This window comes from Oncorhynchus gorbuscha, linkage group LG02 (assembly GCF_021184085.1).
Source record: "Oncorhynchus gorbuscha isolate QuinsamMale2020 ecotype Even-year linkage group LG02, OgorEven_v1.0, whole genome shotgun sequence".
Lineage (NCBI taxonomy): Eukaryota > Metazoa > Chordata > Actinopteri > Salmoniformes > Salmonidae > Oncorhynchus > Oncorhynchus gorbuscha.
The window spans coordinates 46951443-46970989 of NC_060174.1; the positions used below are offsets into that span (position 1 = coordinate 46951443).

The following is a 19547-nucleotide window of genomic DNA, read 5'->3' on the forward strand; positions in this document are numbered from 1 at the left end:
AAGGCGAACGCCGCCATGTTTAGTTTTGCCCAACCTAGGTCGAGGCACAGACACGGTCTCAATGGTGATAGCTGAGCTGACTACACTGACTGTGCTAGTGGCAGACTCCACTATGCTGGCAGGCTGGCTAACAGCCTGCTGCCTGGCCTGCACCCTATTTCATTGTGGAGCTAGAGGAGTTAGAGCCCTGTCTATGTTGGTAGATAAGATGAGAGCACCACTCCAGCTAGGATGGAGTCCGTCACTCCTCAGCAGGTCAGGCTTGGTCCTGTTTGTGGTTGAGTCCCAGAAAGAGGGCCAATTATCTACAAATTATATCTTTTGGGAGGGGCAGAAAACAGTTTAACCAGCAATTGAGTTGTGAGACTCTGCTGTAGAGCTCATCACTCCCCCTACCTGGGAGGGGGCCTGAGATAATTACTCGATGCCGACACATCTTTCTAGCTGATTTACACGCAGAAGCTATGTTGCGCTTGGTGATCTGACTGTTTCATCCTAACATCGTTGGTGCCGACGTGGATAACAATATCTCTATACTCTCTACACTCGCCAGTTTTAGCTTTAGCCAGCACCATCTTCAGATTAGCCTTAACGTCGGTAGCCCTGCCCCCTGGTAAACAGTGTATGATCGCTGGATAATTCGTTTTAAGTCTAATACTGCGGGTAATGGAGTCGCCAATGACTAGAGTTTTCAATTTGTCAGAGCTAATGGTGGGAAGCTTCGGCGTCTCAGACCCCGTAACGGGAGGAGTAGAGACCAGAGAAGACTCGGCCTCTGACTCCGACCCGCTGCTTAATGGGGAAAACCGGTTGAAAGTTTGTCGGCTGAATGAGCGACACCGGTTGAGCGTTCCTACAGTATTTCCTTCCAGAAACCGTGAGAAAGTTTCCGGCTGCGGGGACTGATTTATACTACTATCTGTACTTACTGGTGGCACAGACGCTGTTTCATCCTTTCCTACACTGAAATTACCCTTGCCTAACGATTGCGTCTGAAGCTGGGCTTGTAGCACAGCTATCCTCGCCGTAAGGCGAGTACAGCGACTGCAATTAGAAGGCATCATGTTAATGTTACTACTTAGCTTCGGCTGTTGGAGGTCCTGACGAATCGTGTCCAGATAAAGCGTCCGGAGTGAAAAAGTTGAGGGAAAAAAAATATATATAAACGGTAATTAAAAAGTACAAACCGTAAAGTTGTCAGGTAGCAAAATAGGTTGGCAACAAAACGCACAGCAACTCGAAAACAAGTCTGCAAATTGTGACCGGAAATGACGTCAGAGAATCATCTCATCTCAGAACAACTGTCTCGGAATGGCCGATAGCGTGCTGTACTTCGGGCTAGAACACACACACACACACACACACACACACACACACACACACACACACACACACACACACACACACACACACACACACACACACACACACACACACACACACACACACACACACACACACACACACACACACACACACACACACACACACACACACACACACACACACACACACACACTTCTATGTTGAAGAGAAATCAAACTGCAAGTCACCATTAATTTAGGTTCAATTATTAGGTCACTGGATGTGTTTTGTTTAGTTTAGGCTGGGTGTGACAGACCACAACGGAATAGATGTCATCCTCAGCAGCAATGGGTATGAACCACCAGTTATCAGCACTAGCCATATGTTTATTTCTGTAAGTGCTTGTTGAACACAAGCATGAAAGGACACTCCACTATTTGTGACTTTGCAGCTCAAAAATAGTGAAGCTCCCTTGCTAGTTATAGAATCTACTATGTATAATGCCATTTGTTTCTCACTGGAATTGGTCAGTGGACCCCCAAATTGCTCTATACACTGATGTATGAATAACATTGACCGCTCTCTCTCCCACAGGCAGCAGACACCTTAGCTGTAAGACAGAAGCGCCGCATCTACGACATTACGAATGTGCTCGAAGGCATCGGATTGATCGAGAAGAAGTCCAAGAACAGTATTCAGTGGAAGTAAGTCAAGGACATGCAGAAGATGGCATTACGAGCTCTGTTAGTAAATCTTGGGTGGTACCCTTTCCCCTTGAAGATATCAGTGTGTTTAGGCGGTCTGTTACGTATAGTGCCTTGCGAAAGTATTCAGCCCGCTTAAACTTTGCGACCTTTTGCCACATTTCAGGCTTCAAACATAAAGATATAAAACTGTATTTTTTTGTGAAGAATCAACAACAAGTGGGACACAATCATGAAGTGGAACAACATTTATTGGATATTTCAAACTTTTTTAACAAATCAAAAACTGAAATATTGGACTTGCAAAATTATTCAGCCCCTTTACTTTCAGTGCAGCAAACTCTCTCCAGAAGTTCAGTGAGGATCTCTGAATGATCCAATGTTGACCTAAATGACTAATGATGATGATTACACACAGGTGGATTGTATTTAAGTCTCTGTATAAATGCACCTGCACTGTGATAGTCTCAGAGGTCCGTTAAAAGCGCAGAGAGCATCATGAAGAACAAGGAACACACCAGGCAGGTCTGAGATACTGTTGTGAAGAAGTTTAAAGCCGGATTTGGATACAAAAAGATTTCCCAAGCTTTAAACATCCCAAGGAGCACTGTGCAAGCGATAATATTGAAATGGAAGGAGTATCAGACCACTTCAAATCTACCAAGACCTGGCCGTCCCTCTAAACTTTCAGCTCATACAAGGAGAAGACTGATCAGAGATGCAGCCAAGAGGCCCATGATCACTCTGGATGAACTGCAGAGATCTACAGCTGAGGTGGGAGACTCTGTCCATAGGACAACAATCAGTCGTATATTGCACAAATCTGGCCTTTATGGAAGAGTGGCAAGAAGAAAGCCATTTCTTAAAGATATCCATAAAAAGTGTTGTTTAAAGTTTGCCACAAGCCACCTGGGAGACACATCAAACATGTGGAAGAAGGTGCTCTGGTCAGATGAAACCAAAATTGAACTTTTTGGCAACAATGCAAAACGTTATGTTTGGCGTAAAAGCAACACAGCCCATCACCCTGAACACACCATCCCCACTGTCAAACATGGTGGTGGCAGCATCATGGTTTGGGCCTGCTTTTCTTCAGCAGGGACAGGGAAGATGGTTAAAATTGATGGGAAGATGGATGGAGCCAAATACAGGACCATTCTGGAAGAAAACCTGATGGGGTCTGCAAAAGACCTGAGACTGGGATGGAGATTTGTCTTCCAACAAGACAATGATCCAAAACATAAAGCAAAATCTACAATGGAATGGTTAAAAAATAAACATATCCCGGTGTTAGAATGGCCAAGTCAAAGTCCAGACCTGAATCCAATCGAGAATCTGTGGAAAGAACTGAAAACTGCTGTTCACAAATGCTCTCCATCCAACCTCACTGAGCTCGAGCTGTTTTGCACGCCCAATTTTTCAGTTTTTGATTTGTTAAAAAAGTTTGAAATATTCAATAAATGTCGTTCCAGTTCATGATTGTGTCCCACTTGTTGTTGATTCTTCACAAAAAAATACAGTTTTATATCTTTATGTTTGAAGCCTGAAATGTGGCAAAAGGTCGCAAAGTTCAAGGGGGCCGAATAATTTCGCAAGGCACTGTAAGTAACCTCATAAGGAGTTTTCTGCATTCCTGCCTATGCATAGTTCTTGACAGTTGTTGTTGTGTGTGTCATCTCGTTGTGATACCTGTGTTTCCTGTCCCCAGGGGTGTTGGTCCTGGCTGTAACACACGGGAGATAGCCGATAAGCTCATTGATCTGAAGGCAGAGCTGGATGATCTGGACAAGAGGGAACACGAGTTGGATCAGCAGAGGGTCTGGGTCCAGCAGAGCATCAAGAACGTTACAGACGACTCACAGAATAGCCCATATCCTTTACTACAATCCCTCTATCTAGTTATCACAAAGCTTATTAAATGGGTTAAGGTGCACTGCACCTTAAAATGCTTTAGATCAGTGGTCACCAACCAGTCTATCTCCAAGGCATTCCTAGTCGATCCCCAAAGCATTTCTGTAAAAACCGATAAAGCCTGGTGTTCCTATTGATTTTTTGTGTGTTGTTGGTGGTAGCACTTGATTCAACAGCCCTAGTACTGGCAAGGCAAAGTGTTCCCATTTTAAAATATTTCATGTATCTGAAGGTAGAACTCCGGTCAGAGAGCGGGTGAAGTGTACCTATAGGCCTACCACTGGCCAATCAGTTAGCTCAGATCACCATGTCTGCACAGTTTCTTCGAGCCGTAGACTGTAAAAAGAAGCCTCGAAAGGACAGCAATGTTGATATTGAGATTTCAAAACTCTTAGAAACATGACTAGAGAGAGACTCAACGACTACAGCAAAGAGCTGCTGTTTTTGTGTAAAGTCATGTTTAAATTGTTATTTAGAAATGTCAACACTTTCTCAACACTTTTTTTATAAGCCATGAAATGCACATTCTTCCTACTTCCACGCGCTACATCCAGTACTGCAGCGGCAATGAATGAGAATAGCAAAGTGTTCCGATAAGCTTGTACTGTTATTATTGTTGTTATTAGCGGGTTGTCTTTTTGAATCTTTAAAAATATATACATTACAATCTTATCTCTCATTGCTACAACTCCCCAATGGGCTCGGGAGAGGCGAATGTCGAGTCATGAGTCCTCCGAAACAACCCGCCAAACCTTGCTTCTTAACACCCTCTTGCTTAACCTGGAAACCAGCCTCACTAATGTGTTTGAGGACATACATCAACTAATGACCTAAATTCAGCCTGCAGGCATGCCAGAAGGAGTCGCTATAGCGCGATGAGACAAGTTAATTAAGCCCCCCCGGCCAAACCCTCCCCTAACCCAGACGACGCTGGGCCAATTGTGCGCCGCCTCATGGGTCTCCCGGTCATGGCCAGCTGCGACACAGCCTGGAATCGAACCAGGATCTGCAGTGCCTTAGACCTCTGCGCCAGTATCTTTTTTTTAAATATCAAGGAATATTTCACTTTGTCTAGTCATTGGAGTAACAATATGAATTGGTGCTTGAGGCAGAAATAATGCAGTGCGACTTGAGTTTAAGCATGAGCTGGAAGACTGTCCTCTTTTCTCGTCAGAGGGACAGTGAGTCGGGTGAGAGGCCGTCTCACCGCTGCTCCCTTCTCTCGACTGACTATCAGATGCAGGCCATCAGTTCAGTAACAACAAAAAAGCACATTTTTATGCTCACTTAGCTGTGCCTCAAGTAAATGATTGATTATCAGTGTGATCATATACCTAAATTAAAATAAAAAATAAATACAAATATATATAATTTCAAAATGGTCTGAGAAGAACAACATTGGCAGGGGAATTCAGTACTGTTTTTAATTGGTTAATGTTGAATAGGCTTAGGTTTCTTTAAGCCATAATTTTTCAGTCTGAGCGATAGATATCGGCTTGCATTTTGACTCAAAGTGATCTTGACTCAAAAGGTTGGTGACCACTGCTTTATGTGGTAGTGATCAGATTGCTTGCTCAATGCTTAGCTCTTAATTCATAGTTTATTTTTTATCTAACCTTTATTTCAACAGGGAGTCATGCTGAGATTCTCTTTCTCAGATGAGCCCTACATACACATCAATACACATAAAAAAGGCATCAATATTCGCATCAATACACTAAAAGCAAAACACAATTATGGAAAACAAACACATTCTTCAGTAAAAAGGTCCTCAATCAGCCCTTTGAATTGTCCTAGAGGCACCAATTCATCCAATTTTAGAGAGCCTATTCCACAAGTAAGGTGCAAATAAACTAAAAGCAGATTTACCTAACTAAGTGGAGCTCAAAGGGATCTCCAGAGTTGGCCATCCCTGAAATCGGGTCTGATATCACGAAAATCTGTAAGTTAACAATGAAGTAAGGCACAGCGGAAGCAGGGTTTCCATTAGGAAAATGTGGCGCTGGACATTTGACCGGCAACATTTGAATTTACCAGACATTGGCTGCATAACCTGATTAGGGTGTCCACCCACGGTGCTCAGGATGACAGAATCACATTTCAATTATGGTAGTTCATATTAACAGAATATGCAAGTCCAGGATGCAACGATGTGCGGTCCTTGTTACCAAATTCTGATGTGCACTTTGAAGATGTTAGAATGACTGTCCACATTTGACTTTTTCTCAGCCAACAAGAACGAACCAGTAACGAACTGAAAAATCACTAGCCTCTGTTAATCTATTATCAACCCATAGTAGAAAAGTTTACCTATTGTATTGGTCAGCTTGTTCAGAACGAAATAGCCTATTCCAAACCGATTCAGGATAAGTTGTGGGAAGATGGATCCCAAATTCATACAACCGGTAGGCCCTAGGCTACATAAAAATAACAATGTAAAAAAACAATGAGTCTGATGCAACAGATCAGAACATTTAGCTTAAAATGTTGATCAACTATTATTTCTTCACATTATAAGCGCAACAATGCGTACAAGCAGTAGGCTACGCTCAAATGTTTGTTCTAGAGGTCGAATGATTATGATTTTTCCACACCGATACCGATTATTGGAGGACCAAAAAAAAGCCGCTGCCGATTAATCGGCCGATTTTTAAAATAAATTAATACGTTTAAAAAATTGACAAATGTATTTGTAATAATAACAATTACAACAATACTGCATTAACATTTATTTTAACTTAATATAATACATCAATAAAATCAATTTACCCTCATAAAATTAAACATGGTTTAAATAATGAAAAAAAAAGTGTTGGAGAAGAAAGTAAAAGTGCAATATGTGCCATGTAAGAAAGCTAACGTTTCAGTTCCTTGCTCAGAACATGAGAACATATGAAAGCTGGTTCCTTTTAACATGAGACTTCAATATTCCCAGGTAATACGTTTTAGGATGTAGTTATTATAGGAATTATAGGATAATTTCTCTCTATACGATTTGTATTTCATATACCTTTGACTATTGGATGTTCTTATAGGCACTTTAGTATTGCCAGTGTAACAGAATAGCTTCCGTCCCTCTCCTCGCCCCTACCTGGGCTCGAACCAGGAACACATCGACAACAGCCACCCTCCAAGCAGCGTTATCCATCGCTAGCCATTTCACATCGGTTACACCAGCCTAATCTCGAGAGTTGATAGGCTTGAAGTCATAAACAGCTCAATGTTTGAAGCACAGCGACGAGCTGCTGGCAAAACGTATGAAAGTGCTTTTCGAATGAATGCTTACGAGCCTGCTGGTGCCTACCATTGCTCAGTCAGACTGCTCTATCAAATCATATACTTAATTATAACATAATAACACACAGAAATACGAGCCTTTGGTGATATGATCGAATCTGGAAACTATCATCTCAAACAAGACGTTTATTCTTTCAGTGAAATACGGAACCGTTCCGTATTTTATCTAACGGGTGGCATCCCTAAGTCTAAATATTGCTGTTACATTGCACAACCTTCAATGTTATGTCATAATTACGTAAAATTCTGGCAAATTAGGCGGCCCAAACTGTTGCATATACCCTGACTCTGCGTGCAATGAACGCAAGAGAAGTGACACTATTTCACCTGGTTAATATTGCCTGCTAACCTGGATTTCTTTTAGCAAAATATGCAGGTTTAAAAATATATACTTCTCTGTATTGATTTTAAGAAAGCCATGGATGTTTATGGTTACGTACAGTCATTCTACAATGTAGAAAATAGTACAAATGTAAAGGAAAAACCCTTGAATGAGTAGGTGTCCAAACTTTTGAATGGTACTGTCCGTTAGAAATGTGGAAAGAGTGATATAATAGGCTACTTTAAAGCAACGTAAGACATGTATTTAAAACGTTCATGTTTCAAACAATTACACTGCATTCGGTAAGTATTCTGTATTTTGTTACGTTACAGCCTTATTCTATAATTTATCAACTTATTTTTTTTCCCTCAATTTACACACAACCCCATAATGACGAAGTGAAAACAGGTTTTTAGACATTTCAGTGACTATTACAAATTAAAAACATACCTATTCAGAACCTTTGCTATGAGACTCAAATTGAGCTCGGGTGCATCCCGTTTCCATTGATCATCCTTGAGATATTTCTACAACTTGATCGGAGTCCACCTGTGGTAAATTCAATTGATTGGACATGATTTGGAAAGGTACACACCTGTCTATATAAAGACCCACATTTGACAGTGCATGTCACAGCAAAAACCAAGCTATGAGGTCGAAGGAATTGTCCGTAGAGGTCAGAGACAGGATTGTGTTAAGGCACAGATCTGGGGAAGGGTAACAAATATTTTCTGAAGCGTTGAAGGTCCCCAAGAACACTGCTGCCTCCATCATTCTTAAATGGAAGAGGTTTGGAACCACCAAGACTATTCCTAGAGCTTTCTGCCTGGCCAAACTGAGCAATCAGGGGAGAAGGGCCTTGGTCAGGGAGGTGACCAAGAACTTGATGGTCACACTGACAGAGCTCCAGAGTTCCTCTGTGGAGATGGGAGAACCTTCCAGAAGGACAACGTCTCTGCAGCACTCCACCAGTCATGCCTTTATGGTAGAGTGGCCAGGCGAAAGCCACTCCTTAGTAAAAAGGCACGTGAAAGCCCGCTTGGAGTTTGCCTAAAGGACTCTCAGACCATGAGAAACAAAATTCTCTGTTCTGATGAAACCAAGATTGAACTCTTTGGCCTGAATGCCAAGCGTCATGTCTGGAGGAAACCTGGCACCATCCCTACGGTGAAGCATGGTGGTGGCAGCATCATGTTGTGGGGATGTTTTTCAGCACCAGGGACTGGGAGACGAGTCAGAATCAAGTCAAAGATGAATGGAGCAAAGTACCGAGATCCTTGATGAAAACCTGCTCAGTACCTCAGACTGGGGCGAAGGTTCACTTTACGACAGGACAACATCACTAAGCACACAGACAAGACAACGCAGGAGTTGAGTGGCCCAGCTAGGGCCCGGACTTGAACCCCTTCGAACATCTCTGGAGAGACCTGAAAAATAGCTGTGCAGCAACGCTCCCCATCCAACCTGACCGAGCTTGAGGGGATCTGCCGAGAAGAATGGGAGAAACTCCCCAAATACAGATGTGCCAAGCTTATAGCGTCATACCCAAGAAGACTAGGCTGTAATTGCTGCCAAAGGTGCTTCAACAAAGTAGTAAGTAAAGGGTCTGGATACTTATGTAAAAAACTTTATACACATTTCAAAAAGATGTATTGTGTTTAGATTGAGGATTTTTTTAGTTATTACATTTTTAGAATATGGCTAACTTAACTGTGGAAAAGCCAATGGGTCTGAGTACTTTACGAATGCACTGTAGGTTGGAGAGGTAACCACCTTTGTGGTTAGCGCCGAGATAATGGTCAGATTAAAAATGTCACTAACCACGTTTCCATCCAACCTTTCTATGCAAGTGGATGGAAACCTAGCTACTGATTCCGCAATCGGGAGCAGAAATCTGCAGCAAATCGGCAAACCAGTGGATTTTTTGCATTAATCTTAAGCAAGGCATCTAGCACATCCCAAGTAGAAGGTTAAAAAAAAAGATTCACTAGAAGTTGATCGATCTTCCAAAGAGCCAACTGGAGGCTGGGAGAGGGAAGCACAGTTTACTGACTGACGGGTCAATTTAACCACCATTTCTTACTGTCGAGATAAAATGCTGATTTAAAAGCATTTTAGAAAAAAGCAAAGAGATCTGAAGGTACTATAGAGAACCAAGGATTTTCTCTGTATTTAACTCCAAGGCATTAAAATTGGGTGTGTTTGTCTGCCAGAGATATATAAAATAGATTAAGTTCTAGAGATAATTCAAGGTCCGGCATGCATCTTTTAAAGGAAAGCTTAGGCTGGGGATATTATTTAGTTTATTTAGATTCATAATTATAAAGGATCAAAGTTTCTCTGTCTGGTATCTCTAATACATGCAATAGAACCGTGATAACTGATGTCATTAGCAAAGACGCCACTACATAAGTACTTGTGGGGGCTATTTGTAAAAATGTGGTAAATCAGCGAGGAGTTTGCTAGGTTTCTTACATTATATACACAAACTCTTTCCCTTAACACAAACACACTATGGCTTATGTAAAACACGAAGACCTATGCAGTGCATTCAAAGGTACATTTCTCTCATACTTGTGTTTGTCCTTTTTCCCCCTTTTTTAAATTCTGCTTCCTCGTTTTGTTTTGTTTTCTTCCCACTCACCTCATCTCTGTTTGGTCTCCACAGGTGACACCCTCTTAGCAATCCGTGCTCCCACAGGCACACAGTTGGAGGTGCCCATACCGGAGTCTGTAAGTGTTTGCACTATAATACCCATTTCAGAAGATATGGTTTATTACCTATACAAAAAAATACCATGTTTATGATCACCTTTCAAACAGCCCCCTTTTAACCACTTTTGTGTGCTAATTTTCCCTTTTTATGGGTAACTGGCAAATGGGGGGTGTTGTAAGACCATAGGGGCTGTTTGCATTTCAAATTAGGGAGGTGTAACCGACTTAACTGACTGTAGACGTCAAAATAAACTAATTGGCCCAACAACGAAAAAATTGAGGTTGGCGGCAGAATGAACAGCTGACTGAAGATGGGACGGCCGGGTATTCGTGCGGTTGAGTCCATTTCTGCAGTAACATGGACTCTTAAAGGTGCTACACATAGGATTTTTTTGCATTGTAATTTCAGAAAATGTCCATAAGATATCTGATGCTGGTATGATTGGGTTTTGCAGTATTACCTACCTGCCAATTTGCTTTTCCTTTTCGCATTTCCTGGTTGTAAAAATTCTACACTGTTTGCTCAATTTCATTTTACGCTGTGAAATATATTTTCAGTAACAAATATAATTTTTGAAGCTGTTGGAACAAAACTGAAAGTAAAAGGCTCAAGGCTTGCTAGTAACAGATGACATTCATGTACAGACTCTCTGAAACTCACTTGGATTATACCTTTTGATTATAGTGGTAGAAATACATGGTTATAACATCTATAGAAGACACAGAAATGCCAACCGGTGTAGTGTTGCTGTCTATGTTTAGAGCTACATTCCAGTAAAGCTTAGAGAGGATCTCATGTCAATTACCGTTGAAGTAATATGGCTACAGGTTCACCTGCCTCACCAAATGCCCATTCTTGTGAAGAGCTGCTATTTAAAAACAAATGTATTTCACCTTTATTTAACCAGGTAGGCAAGTTGGGAACAAGTTCTCATTTACAATTGCGACCAGGCCAAGATAAAGCAAAGCAGTTCGACACATACAACAACACACATGGAGTAAAACAAACATACAGTCAATAATACAGTAGAAAAAATAAGTCTATGATGTGAGCAATTGAGGTGAGATAAGGGAGGTAAAGGCTAAAAAAAAAGGCCATGGCGGCGAAGTAAATGCAATATAGCAAGTAAAACACGGGTAGATTTGCAGTGGAAGAATGTGCGAAGTAGAAATTGAAATAATGGGGAGCAAAATAAATAAATACAGTAGGGGAAGAGAGCTGTTTGGGCTAAAATATAGATGGGCTATGTACAGGTGCAGTAATCTGTGAGCTGTTCTGACAGCTGGTGTAAAGCTAGTGAGGGAGATGTGTTTCCAGTTTGAGAGATTTTTGTAGTTCGCTCCAGTCATTGGCAGAGGAGAACTGGAAGGAGAGGCGGCCAAAGGAAGAATTGGTTTTGGGGGTGACCAGGGAGATATACCCGCTGGAGCGCGCGCTGCAGGTGGGGGCTGCTATGGTGACCAGCAAGCTGAGATAAGGGGGGACATTACCTAGCAGGGTCTTGTAGATGACCTGGAGCCAGTGGGTTTGATGAGGAGTATGAAGCGAGGGCCAGCCAACGAGAGCGTACAGGTCGCAGTGGTGGGTAGTATATGGGGCTTTGGTGACAAAATGGATGGCACTGTGATAGACTGCATCCAATTTATTGAGTAGGGTATTGATGGCTATTTTGTAAATGACGTCGTCGAGGATCGGTAGGATGGTCCGTTTTACAAGGGTATGTTTGGCAGCATGAGTGAAGGAGGCTTTGTTGCAAAATAGGAAGCCAAGTCTAGATTTAACTTGGGATTGGAGATGTTTGATGTGAGTCTGGAAGGAGAGTTTACAGTCTAACCAAACACCTAGGTATTTGTAGTTGTCCACATATTCTAAGACAACTGTCCAGAGTAGTAATGTTGGACGGGCGGGCAGGTGCAGGCAGCGATCAGTTAAAGAGCATGCATTTAGTTTTACTTGTATTTAAGAGCAATTGGAGGCCACGGATGGAGAGTTGTACGGCATTGAAGCTCGTCTGGAGGGTTGTTAACACAGAGTCCAAAGAAGGGCCAGAAGTATACAGAATGGTGTCGTCTGCGTAGAGGTGGATCAGAGACTCACCAGCAGCAAGAGCGACATCATTGATGTATACAGAGAAGAGAGTCGGTCCAAGAATTGAACCCTGTGGCACCCCCATAGACTGCCAGAGGCCCGGACAACAGGCCCTCCGATTTGACACACTGAACTCTATCAGAGAAATAGTTGGTGAACCAGGCGAGGCAATCATTTTAGAAACCAAGGCTATCGAGTCTGCCGATGAGGATGTGGTGATTGACAGAGTCGAAAGCTTTGGCCAGGTCAATGAATACGGCTACATAGTATTGTTTCTTATCGATGGCGGTTAAGATATCGTTTAGGACCTTGAGCGTGGCTAAGGTGCACCCATGACCAGCTCTGAAACCAGATTGCATAGCGGAGAAGGTATGGTGGGATTCGAAATGGTCGGTAATCTGTTTGTTGACTTGGCTTTCGAAGACCTTAGAAAGGCAGGGTAGGATATAGGTCTGTAGCAGTTTGGGTCAAGAGTGTCCCCCCCTTTGAAGAGGGGGATGACGGCAGCTGCTTTCCAATCTTTGGGAATCTCAGACGACACGAAAGAGAGGTTGAACAGGCTAGTAATAGGGGTTGCAACAATTTCGGCAGATCATTTTAGAAAGAAAGGGTCCAGATTGTCTAGCTATACCTGTTCCTGGTTCTAAATTTCTTGAATGGGGCATGCTTATTTAAGATGGTGAGGAAGGCATTTTTTTAAAATAACCAGGCATCCTCTACTGACGGGATGAGGTCAGACCTTCCAGGATACCCCGGCCAGGTCGATTAGAAAGGCCTGCTCACTGAAGTGTTTCAGGGAGCGTTTGACAGTGATGAGTGGAGGTTGTTTGACCGCTGACCCATTACGGATGCAGGCAATGAGGCAGTGATTGCTGAAATCTTGGTTGAAAACAGCAGAAGTGTATTTAGAGGGCAAGTTGGTTAGGATGATAATTTTGAGGGTGCCCGTGTTTACGGCTTTGGGGTGGTACCTGGTAGGTTCATTGATAATTTGTGTGAGAATTGAGGGCATCAAGCTTAGATTGTAGGATGGCTGGGGTGTTAAGCATGTTCCAGTTTAGGTCGCCTAGCAGCACGAGCTCTGAAGATAGATGGGGGGGCAATCAGTTCACATATGGTGTCCAGAGCACAGCTGGGGGCAGAGGGTGGTCTATAGCAGGTGGCAACAGTGAGAGACTTGTTTTCAGAGAGGTGGATTTTTATAAGTAGAAGTTCAAATTGTTTGGGTACAGACCTGGATAGTAGGACAGAACTCTACAGGCTATCTCTATATGCATATCCTATATTATTGGACTGAGTAGCATACAGTTTAATTTGGGCATGCTTTTCATCCAAAATTCTGAATGATGCCCCCTACCCAAGTGAAGTTAAAGAAGAATCCAAATCCATCGGATGTAGTGATCACAATATGGTAGCCAAAGGCTGGGCCTAATTTGTCATCCTTAACGTAGGAGACTCTGCTAGCTAGCCAACAGCTAGCCAACAGCTAGCCAACGTCTACTGAATAGAACTCAACAACCCGGTCGCATTCACAGGTAGTATCACATTTTCATTTCATGTCATTACAGTACAACGGTTTGATTTGTTTGATCGTAGCTAGCTACATAGCTAGCTACATAGCCGTCTTTGTATCAAAGATAATTGTGTAGTCTGGAGCGATTTTCTAGGTTAGCTAGCCAACTATTGTCGTTCTTTTAACGCAACGTAACGGAAACAAATAGCAGCACTGTTGAAACTATTACACTGAACGGAACGACTTGATTAGTGTAGTGTCAACAACGCAGCCACTGTCAGCTAGTCTACAAAGTCAACAACGCAGCCACTGCCAGCTAGCCTACTTCAGCAGTACTGTATCATTTTAATCATTTTAGTCAATAAGATTCTTGCTACATAAGCTTAAATTTCTGAACATTCGAGACGTGTAGTCCACTTGTCATTCCAATCTCCTTTGCATTAGCGTAGCCTCTTCTGTAGCCTGTCAACTATGTGTCTGTCTATCCCTGTTCTCTCCTCTCTGCACAGACCATACAAACGCTCCACACCGCGTGGCCGTGGCCACCCTAATCTGGTGGTCCCAGCGCGCACGACCCACGTGGAGTTCCAGGTCTCCGGTAGCCTCTGGAACTGCCGATCCGCGGCCAACAAGGCAGAGTTCATCTCAGCCTATGCCTCCCTCCAGTCCCTCGACTTCTTGGCACTGACGGAAACATGGATCACCGCAGACAACACTGCTACTCTTACTGCTCTCTCTTCGTCCGCCCACGTGTTCTCGCACACCCCGAGAGCTTCTGGTCAGCGGGGTGGTGGCACCGGGATCCTCATCTCTCCCAAGTGGTCATTCTCTCTTTCTCCCCTTACCCATCTGTCTATCGCCTCCTTTGAATTCCATGCTGTCACAGTTACCAGCCCTTTCAAGCTTAACATCCTTATCATTTATCGCCCTCCAGGTTCCCTCGGAGAGTTCATCAATGAGCTTGATGCCTTGATAAGCTCCTTTCCTGAGGACGGCTCACCTCTCACAGTTCTGGGCGACTTTAACCTCCCCACGTCTACCTTTGACTCATTCCTCTCTGCCTCCTTCTTTCCACTCCTCTCCTCTTTTGACCTCACCCTCTCACCTTCCCCCCCTACTCACAAGGCAGGCAATACGCTCGACCTCATCTTTACCTGATGCTGTTCTTCCACTAACCTCATTGCAACTCCCCTCCAAGTCTCCGACCACTACCTTGTATCCTTTTCCCTCTCGCTCTCATCCAACACCTCCCACACTGCCCCTACTCGGATGGTATCGCGCCGTCCCAACCTTCGCTCTCTCTCCCCCGCTACTCTCTCCTCTTCCATCCTATCATCTCTTCCCTCTGCTCAAACCTTCTCCAACCTATCTCCTGATTCTGCCTCCTCAACCCTCCTCTCCTCCCTTTCTGCATCCTTTGACTCAATATGTCCCCTATCCTCCAGGCCGACTCGGTCCTCCCCTCCCGCTCCGTGGCTCGACGACTCATTGCGAGCTCACAGAACAGGGCTCCGGGCAGTCGAGCGGAAATGGAGGAAAACTCGCCTCCCTGCGGACCTGGCATCCTTTCACTCCCTCCTCTCTACATTTTCCTCCTCTGTCTCTGCTGCTAAAGCCACTTTCTACCACTCTAAATTCCAAGCATCTGCCTCTAACCCTAGGAAGCTCTTTGCCACCTTCTCCTCCCTCCTGAATCCTCCTCCCCCTCCCCCCCTCCTCCCTCTCTGCAGATGACTTCGTCAACCATTTTGAAAAGAAGGTCGACGACATCCGATCCTCGTTTGCTAAGTCAAACGACACCGCTGGTTCTGCTCACACTGCCCTACCCTGTGCTCTGACCTCTTTCTCCCCTCTCTCTCCAGATGAAATCTCGCGTCTTGTGACGGCCGGCCGCCCAACAACCTGCCCGCTTGACCCTATCCCCTCCTCTCTTCTCCAGACCATTTCCGGAGACCTTCTCCCTTACCTCACCTCGCTCATCAACTCATCCCTGACCGCTGGCTACGTCCCTTCCGTCTTCAAGAGAGCGAGAGTTGCACCCCTTCTGAAAAAACCTACACTCGATCCCTCCGATGTCAACAACTACAGACCAGTATCCCTTCTTTCTTTTCTCTCCAAAACTCTTGAACGTGCCGTCCTTTGCCAGCTCTCCCGCTATCTCTCTCTGAATGACCTTTTTGATCCAAATCAGTCAGGTTTCAAGACTAGTCATTCAACTGAGACTGCTCTTCTCTGTATCACGGAGGCGCTCCGCACTGCTAAAGCTAACTCTCTCTCCTCTACTCTCATCCTTTTAGACCTATCGGCTGCCTTCGATACTGTGAACCATCAGATCCTCCTCTCCACCCTCTCCGAGTTGGGCATCTCCGGCGCGGCCCACGCTTGGATTGCGTCCTACCTGACAGGTCGCTCCTACCAGGTGGCGTGGCGAGAATCTGTCTCCTCACCACGCGCTCTCACCACTGGTGTCCCCCAGGGCTCTGTTCTAGGCCCTCTCCTATTCTCGCTATACACCAAGTCACTTGGCTCTGTCATAACCTCACATGGTCTCTCCTATCATTGCTATGCAGATGACACACAATTAATCTTCTCCTTTCCCCCTTCTGATGACCAGGTGGCGAATCGGATCTCTGCATGTCTGGCAGACATATCAGTGTGGATGACTGATCACCACCTCAAGCTGAACCTCGGCAAGACGGAGCTGCTCTTCCTCCCGGGGAAGGACTGCCCGTTCCATGATCTCGCCATCACGGTTGACAACTCCATTGTGTCCTCCTCCTAGAGCGCTAAGAACCTTGGCGTGATCTTGGACAACACACTGTCGTTCTCAACTAACATCAAGGCGGCGGCCCGTTCCTGTAGGTCCATGCTCTACAACATCCGCAGAGTACGACCCTGCCTCACACAGGAAGCGGCGCAGGTCCTAATCCAGGCACTTGTCATCTCCCGTCTGGATTACTGCAACTCGCTGTTGGCTGGGCTCCCTGCCTGTGCCATTAAACCCCTACAACTCATCCAGAACGCCGCAGCCCGATTGGTGTTCAACCTTCCCAAGTTCTCTCACGTCACCCCACTCCTCCGCTCTCTCCACTGGCTTCCATTTGAAGCTCGCATCCGCTACAAGACCATGGTGCTTGCCTACGGAGCTGTGAGGGGAACGGCACCTCAGTACCTCCAGGCTCTGATCAGGCCCTACACCCAAACAAGGGCACTGCGTTCATCCACCTCTGGCCTGCTCGCCTCCCTACCACTGAGGAAGTACAGTTCCCGCTCAGCCCAGTCAAAACTGTTCGCTGCTCTGGCCCCCCAATGGTGGAACAAACTCCCTCACGACGCCAGGACAGCGGAGTCAATCACCACCTTCCGGAGACACCTGAAACCCCACCTCTTTAAGGAATACCTAGGATAGGATAAGTAATCCTTCTCACCCCCCCCCCCCCTTTAAGATTTAGATGCACTATTGTAAAGTGACTGTTCCACTGGATGCCATAAGGTGAATGCACCAATTTGTAAGTCGCTCTGGATAAGAGCGTCTGTTAAATGACTTAAATGTAAATGTAAATGTAATGTTGTGTATGAGGTCCTACAACTGGTTTTGTAGTGATTCCTATGACGATGTTACAAGTATTTTCTACACTTGACATATTTGACATTTCTTACTCCATTTACTAATTAACATGCACCCATTTAGACAATGGCTGTAAAAACGGTTAAATCCTCATGAGTTGATGAGGAATTGAAACATTTTATGGTTAAGAGGGATGAGGAAAAAGGAGTGATAAATAAGTATGGCTGCATAACTGATTGGCAAACCTATTGCAAATTGAGAAATAATGTGAATAAACAGAACAAAAAGAAGAAACTATACTGTAAAACAAAGATGGAAAGATAGTTGAAGTCGTAAGTTTACAGTAAATTCACAGTAAAAATTCCCTGTTTTAGGTTAGTTAGGATCACCACTTTATTTTAAGAATGTGATATGTCAGAATAATAGAGAGAATGATTTATTTCAGCTTTTATTTCTTTCATCACATTCCCAGTGGGTTAGAAGTTTACATACACTCAATTGGTATTTGGTAGCATTGCCTTTAAATTGTTTAACTTGGGTCAAACGTTTCAGGTAGCCTTCCACAAGCTTCCCACAATAAGTTGGGTGACTTTTGGCCCCTTCCTCCTGATAGAGCTGGTGTAACTGAATCAGGTTTGTAAGGCCTCCTTGCTCACACACACTTTTTCAGTTCTGCCCACAAATTTTCTATAGGATTGAGATCAGGGCTTTGTGATGGCCACTAATACCTTGACTTTGTTGTCCTGAAGCCATTTTGCCACAACTTTAAGTATGCTTGGGGTCGTTGTGGAGTGGTAATGAATCCAACATAAGTGTATGTAAACTTCCAACTTCAACTGTATATAAAGACTGATTAAAAAGCTTTGGAGCACCTCAAAACCTGTTATGGCGTCAATCCCGATACCGGGATCGATATGACAAACTACCAGTGAAAATAGAGGGCGCCAAATTCAAACCACAGAAATCTCATAATTACAATTCCTAAAACATACATGTGTTTTATATAATTTTAAAGCTATTCTTGTTGTTAATCCCACCAAAGTTTCCCATTTCAAATAGGCTTTTCAGCGAAAGCACTACAAACGATTATGTTAGGTCTCCACCAACCCTCAATAAGCACAGCCATTTTCCAGCAAAATATAGCATTCACAAAAAACTGAAATAAAGATAAAAGGAATCACTAACCTTGACTTATCTTCATCAGATGACACTCATAGGACTTCATGTTACACAATAGATGCATGTTTTGTTTGATGAAGTTCATATTTATATAAAAAAAATATTGAGTTTACAGTGGCTATTTAGATTCATTAGATCCAAAAGAAATCAAGTGATTTTTCATAGCCACATTATACACATGGAATTATAGATATACCTCTCATTAATACAACCGCTGTGTCAGATTTTTAAAAAACTTTACGGAAAAAGATACGCAATGCAATAATCTGAGACGGCGCTCAAAAGTAAAAACACCACAGCGCGAAAAATAAACAAGAAATGACATGATAAATATTCCCTTACCTTTGATCTACATCAGAAAGCACTCCAGCAATCCCAGATCCAAAATAAATGTTTTTGTTCAAAAATGTCCATTATTTATTTCCAAATACCTTCTTTTGTTAGCGCATTTGGTATACATATTCAAACGCTAATTCTGGTCAGTGTTAAATCGGACAAAAAACTCAGTGATATTACCGGTCGAAGAAACATTTCAAACTAAGTACAGAATCAATCATTCGGATGTTTTTAACATATAGCTTCAATAAAGTTCCAACCGGAGTATTCCTTCTTGTCTTCGTGAGCAATGGAACGCAGGTAACTACCATGAGGAAAAAGCGCAATCACAAAATGGCTGCTTGATGGACATCTGATATATTCTGCTCTCATTCACTCCCACAACAACATAAAAGCCTCATTATAATTGATGGTTGACATCTAGTGGAACCCCTAGGCAGTGCAACATCATTCATATCTCAAGGGGATTTCAATGGGGAGCTCAGATTTCTGACTTCCTGTTTTGATTTCAACTCAGGATTTTGCCTGCCAATATGAGTTCTGTTATACTCACAGACATCATTCAAACAGTTTTAGAAGCGTCAGTGTTTTCTATCCAATACTAATAA

At 43.6% G+C, this 19547-nt stretch overlaps 1 protein-coding gene across 1 annotated transcript in view; it reads left to right on the forward strand.

Moving 5' to 3' along the window:
* e2f4 (E2F transcription factor 4) overlaps window positions 1-19547 on the forward strand; it is a 38457-nt gene that overhangs the window by 9978 nt on the left and 8932 nt on the right. Inside the window, exons 2-5 of the mRNA XM_046311282.1 lie at window positions 1900-2009; window positions 3718-3879; window positions 10053-10096; window positions 10208-10272. Coding sequence (XP_046167238.1) covers window positions 1900-2009; window positions 3718-3879; window positions 10053-10096; window positions 10208-10272 — 381 coding nt within the window. The remainder of the gene's footprint in view (window positions 1-1899; window positions 2010-3717; window positions 3880-10052; window positions 10097-10207; window positions 10273-19547) is intronic.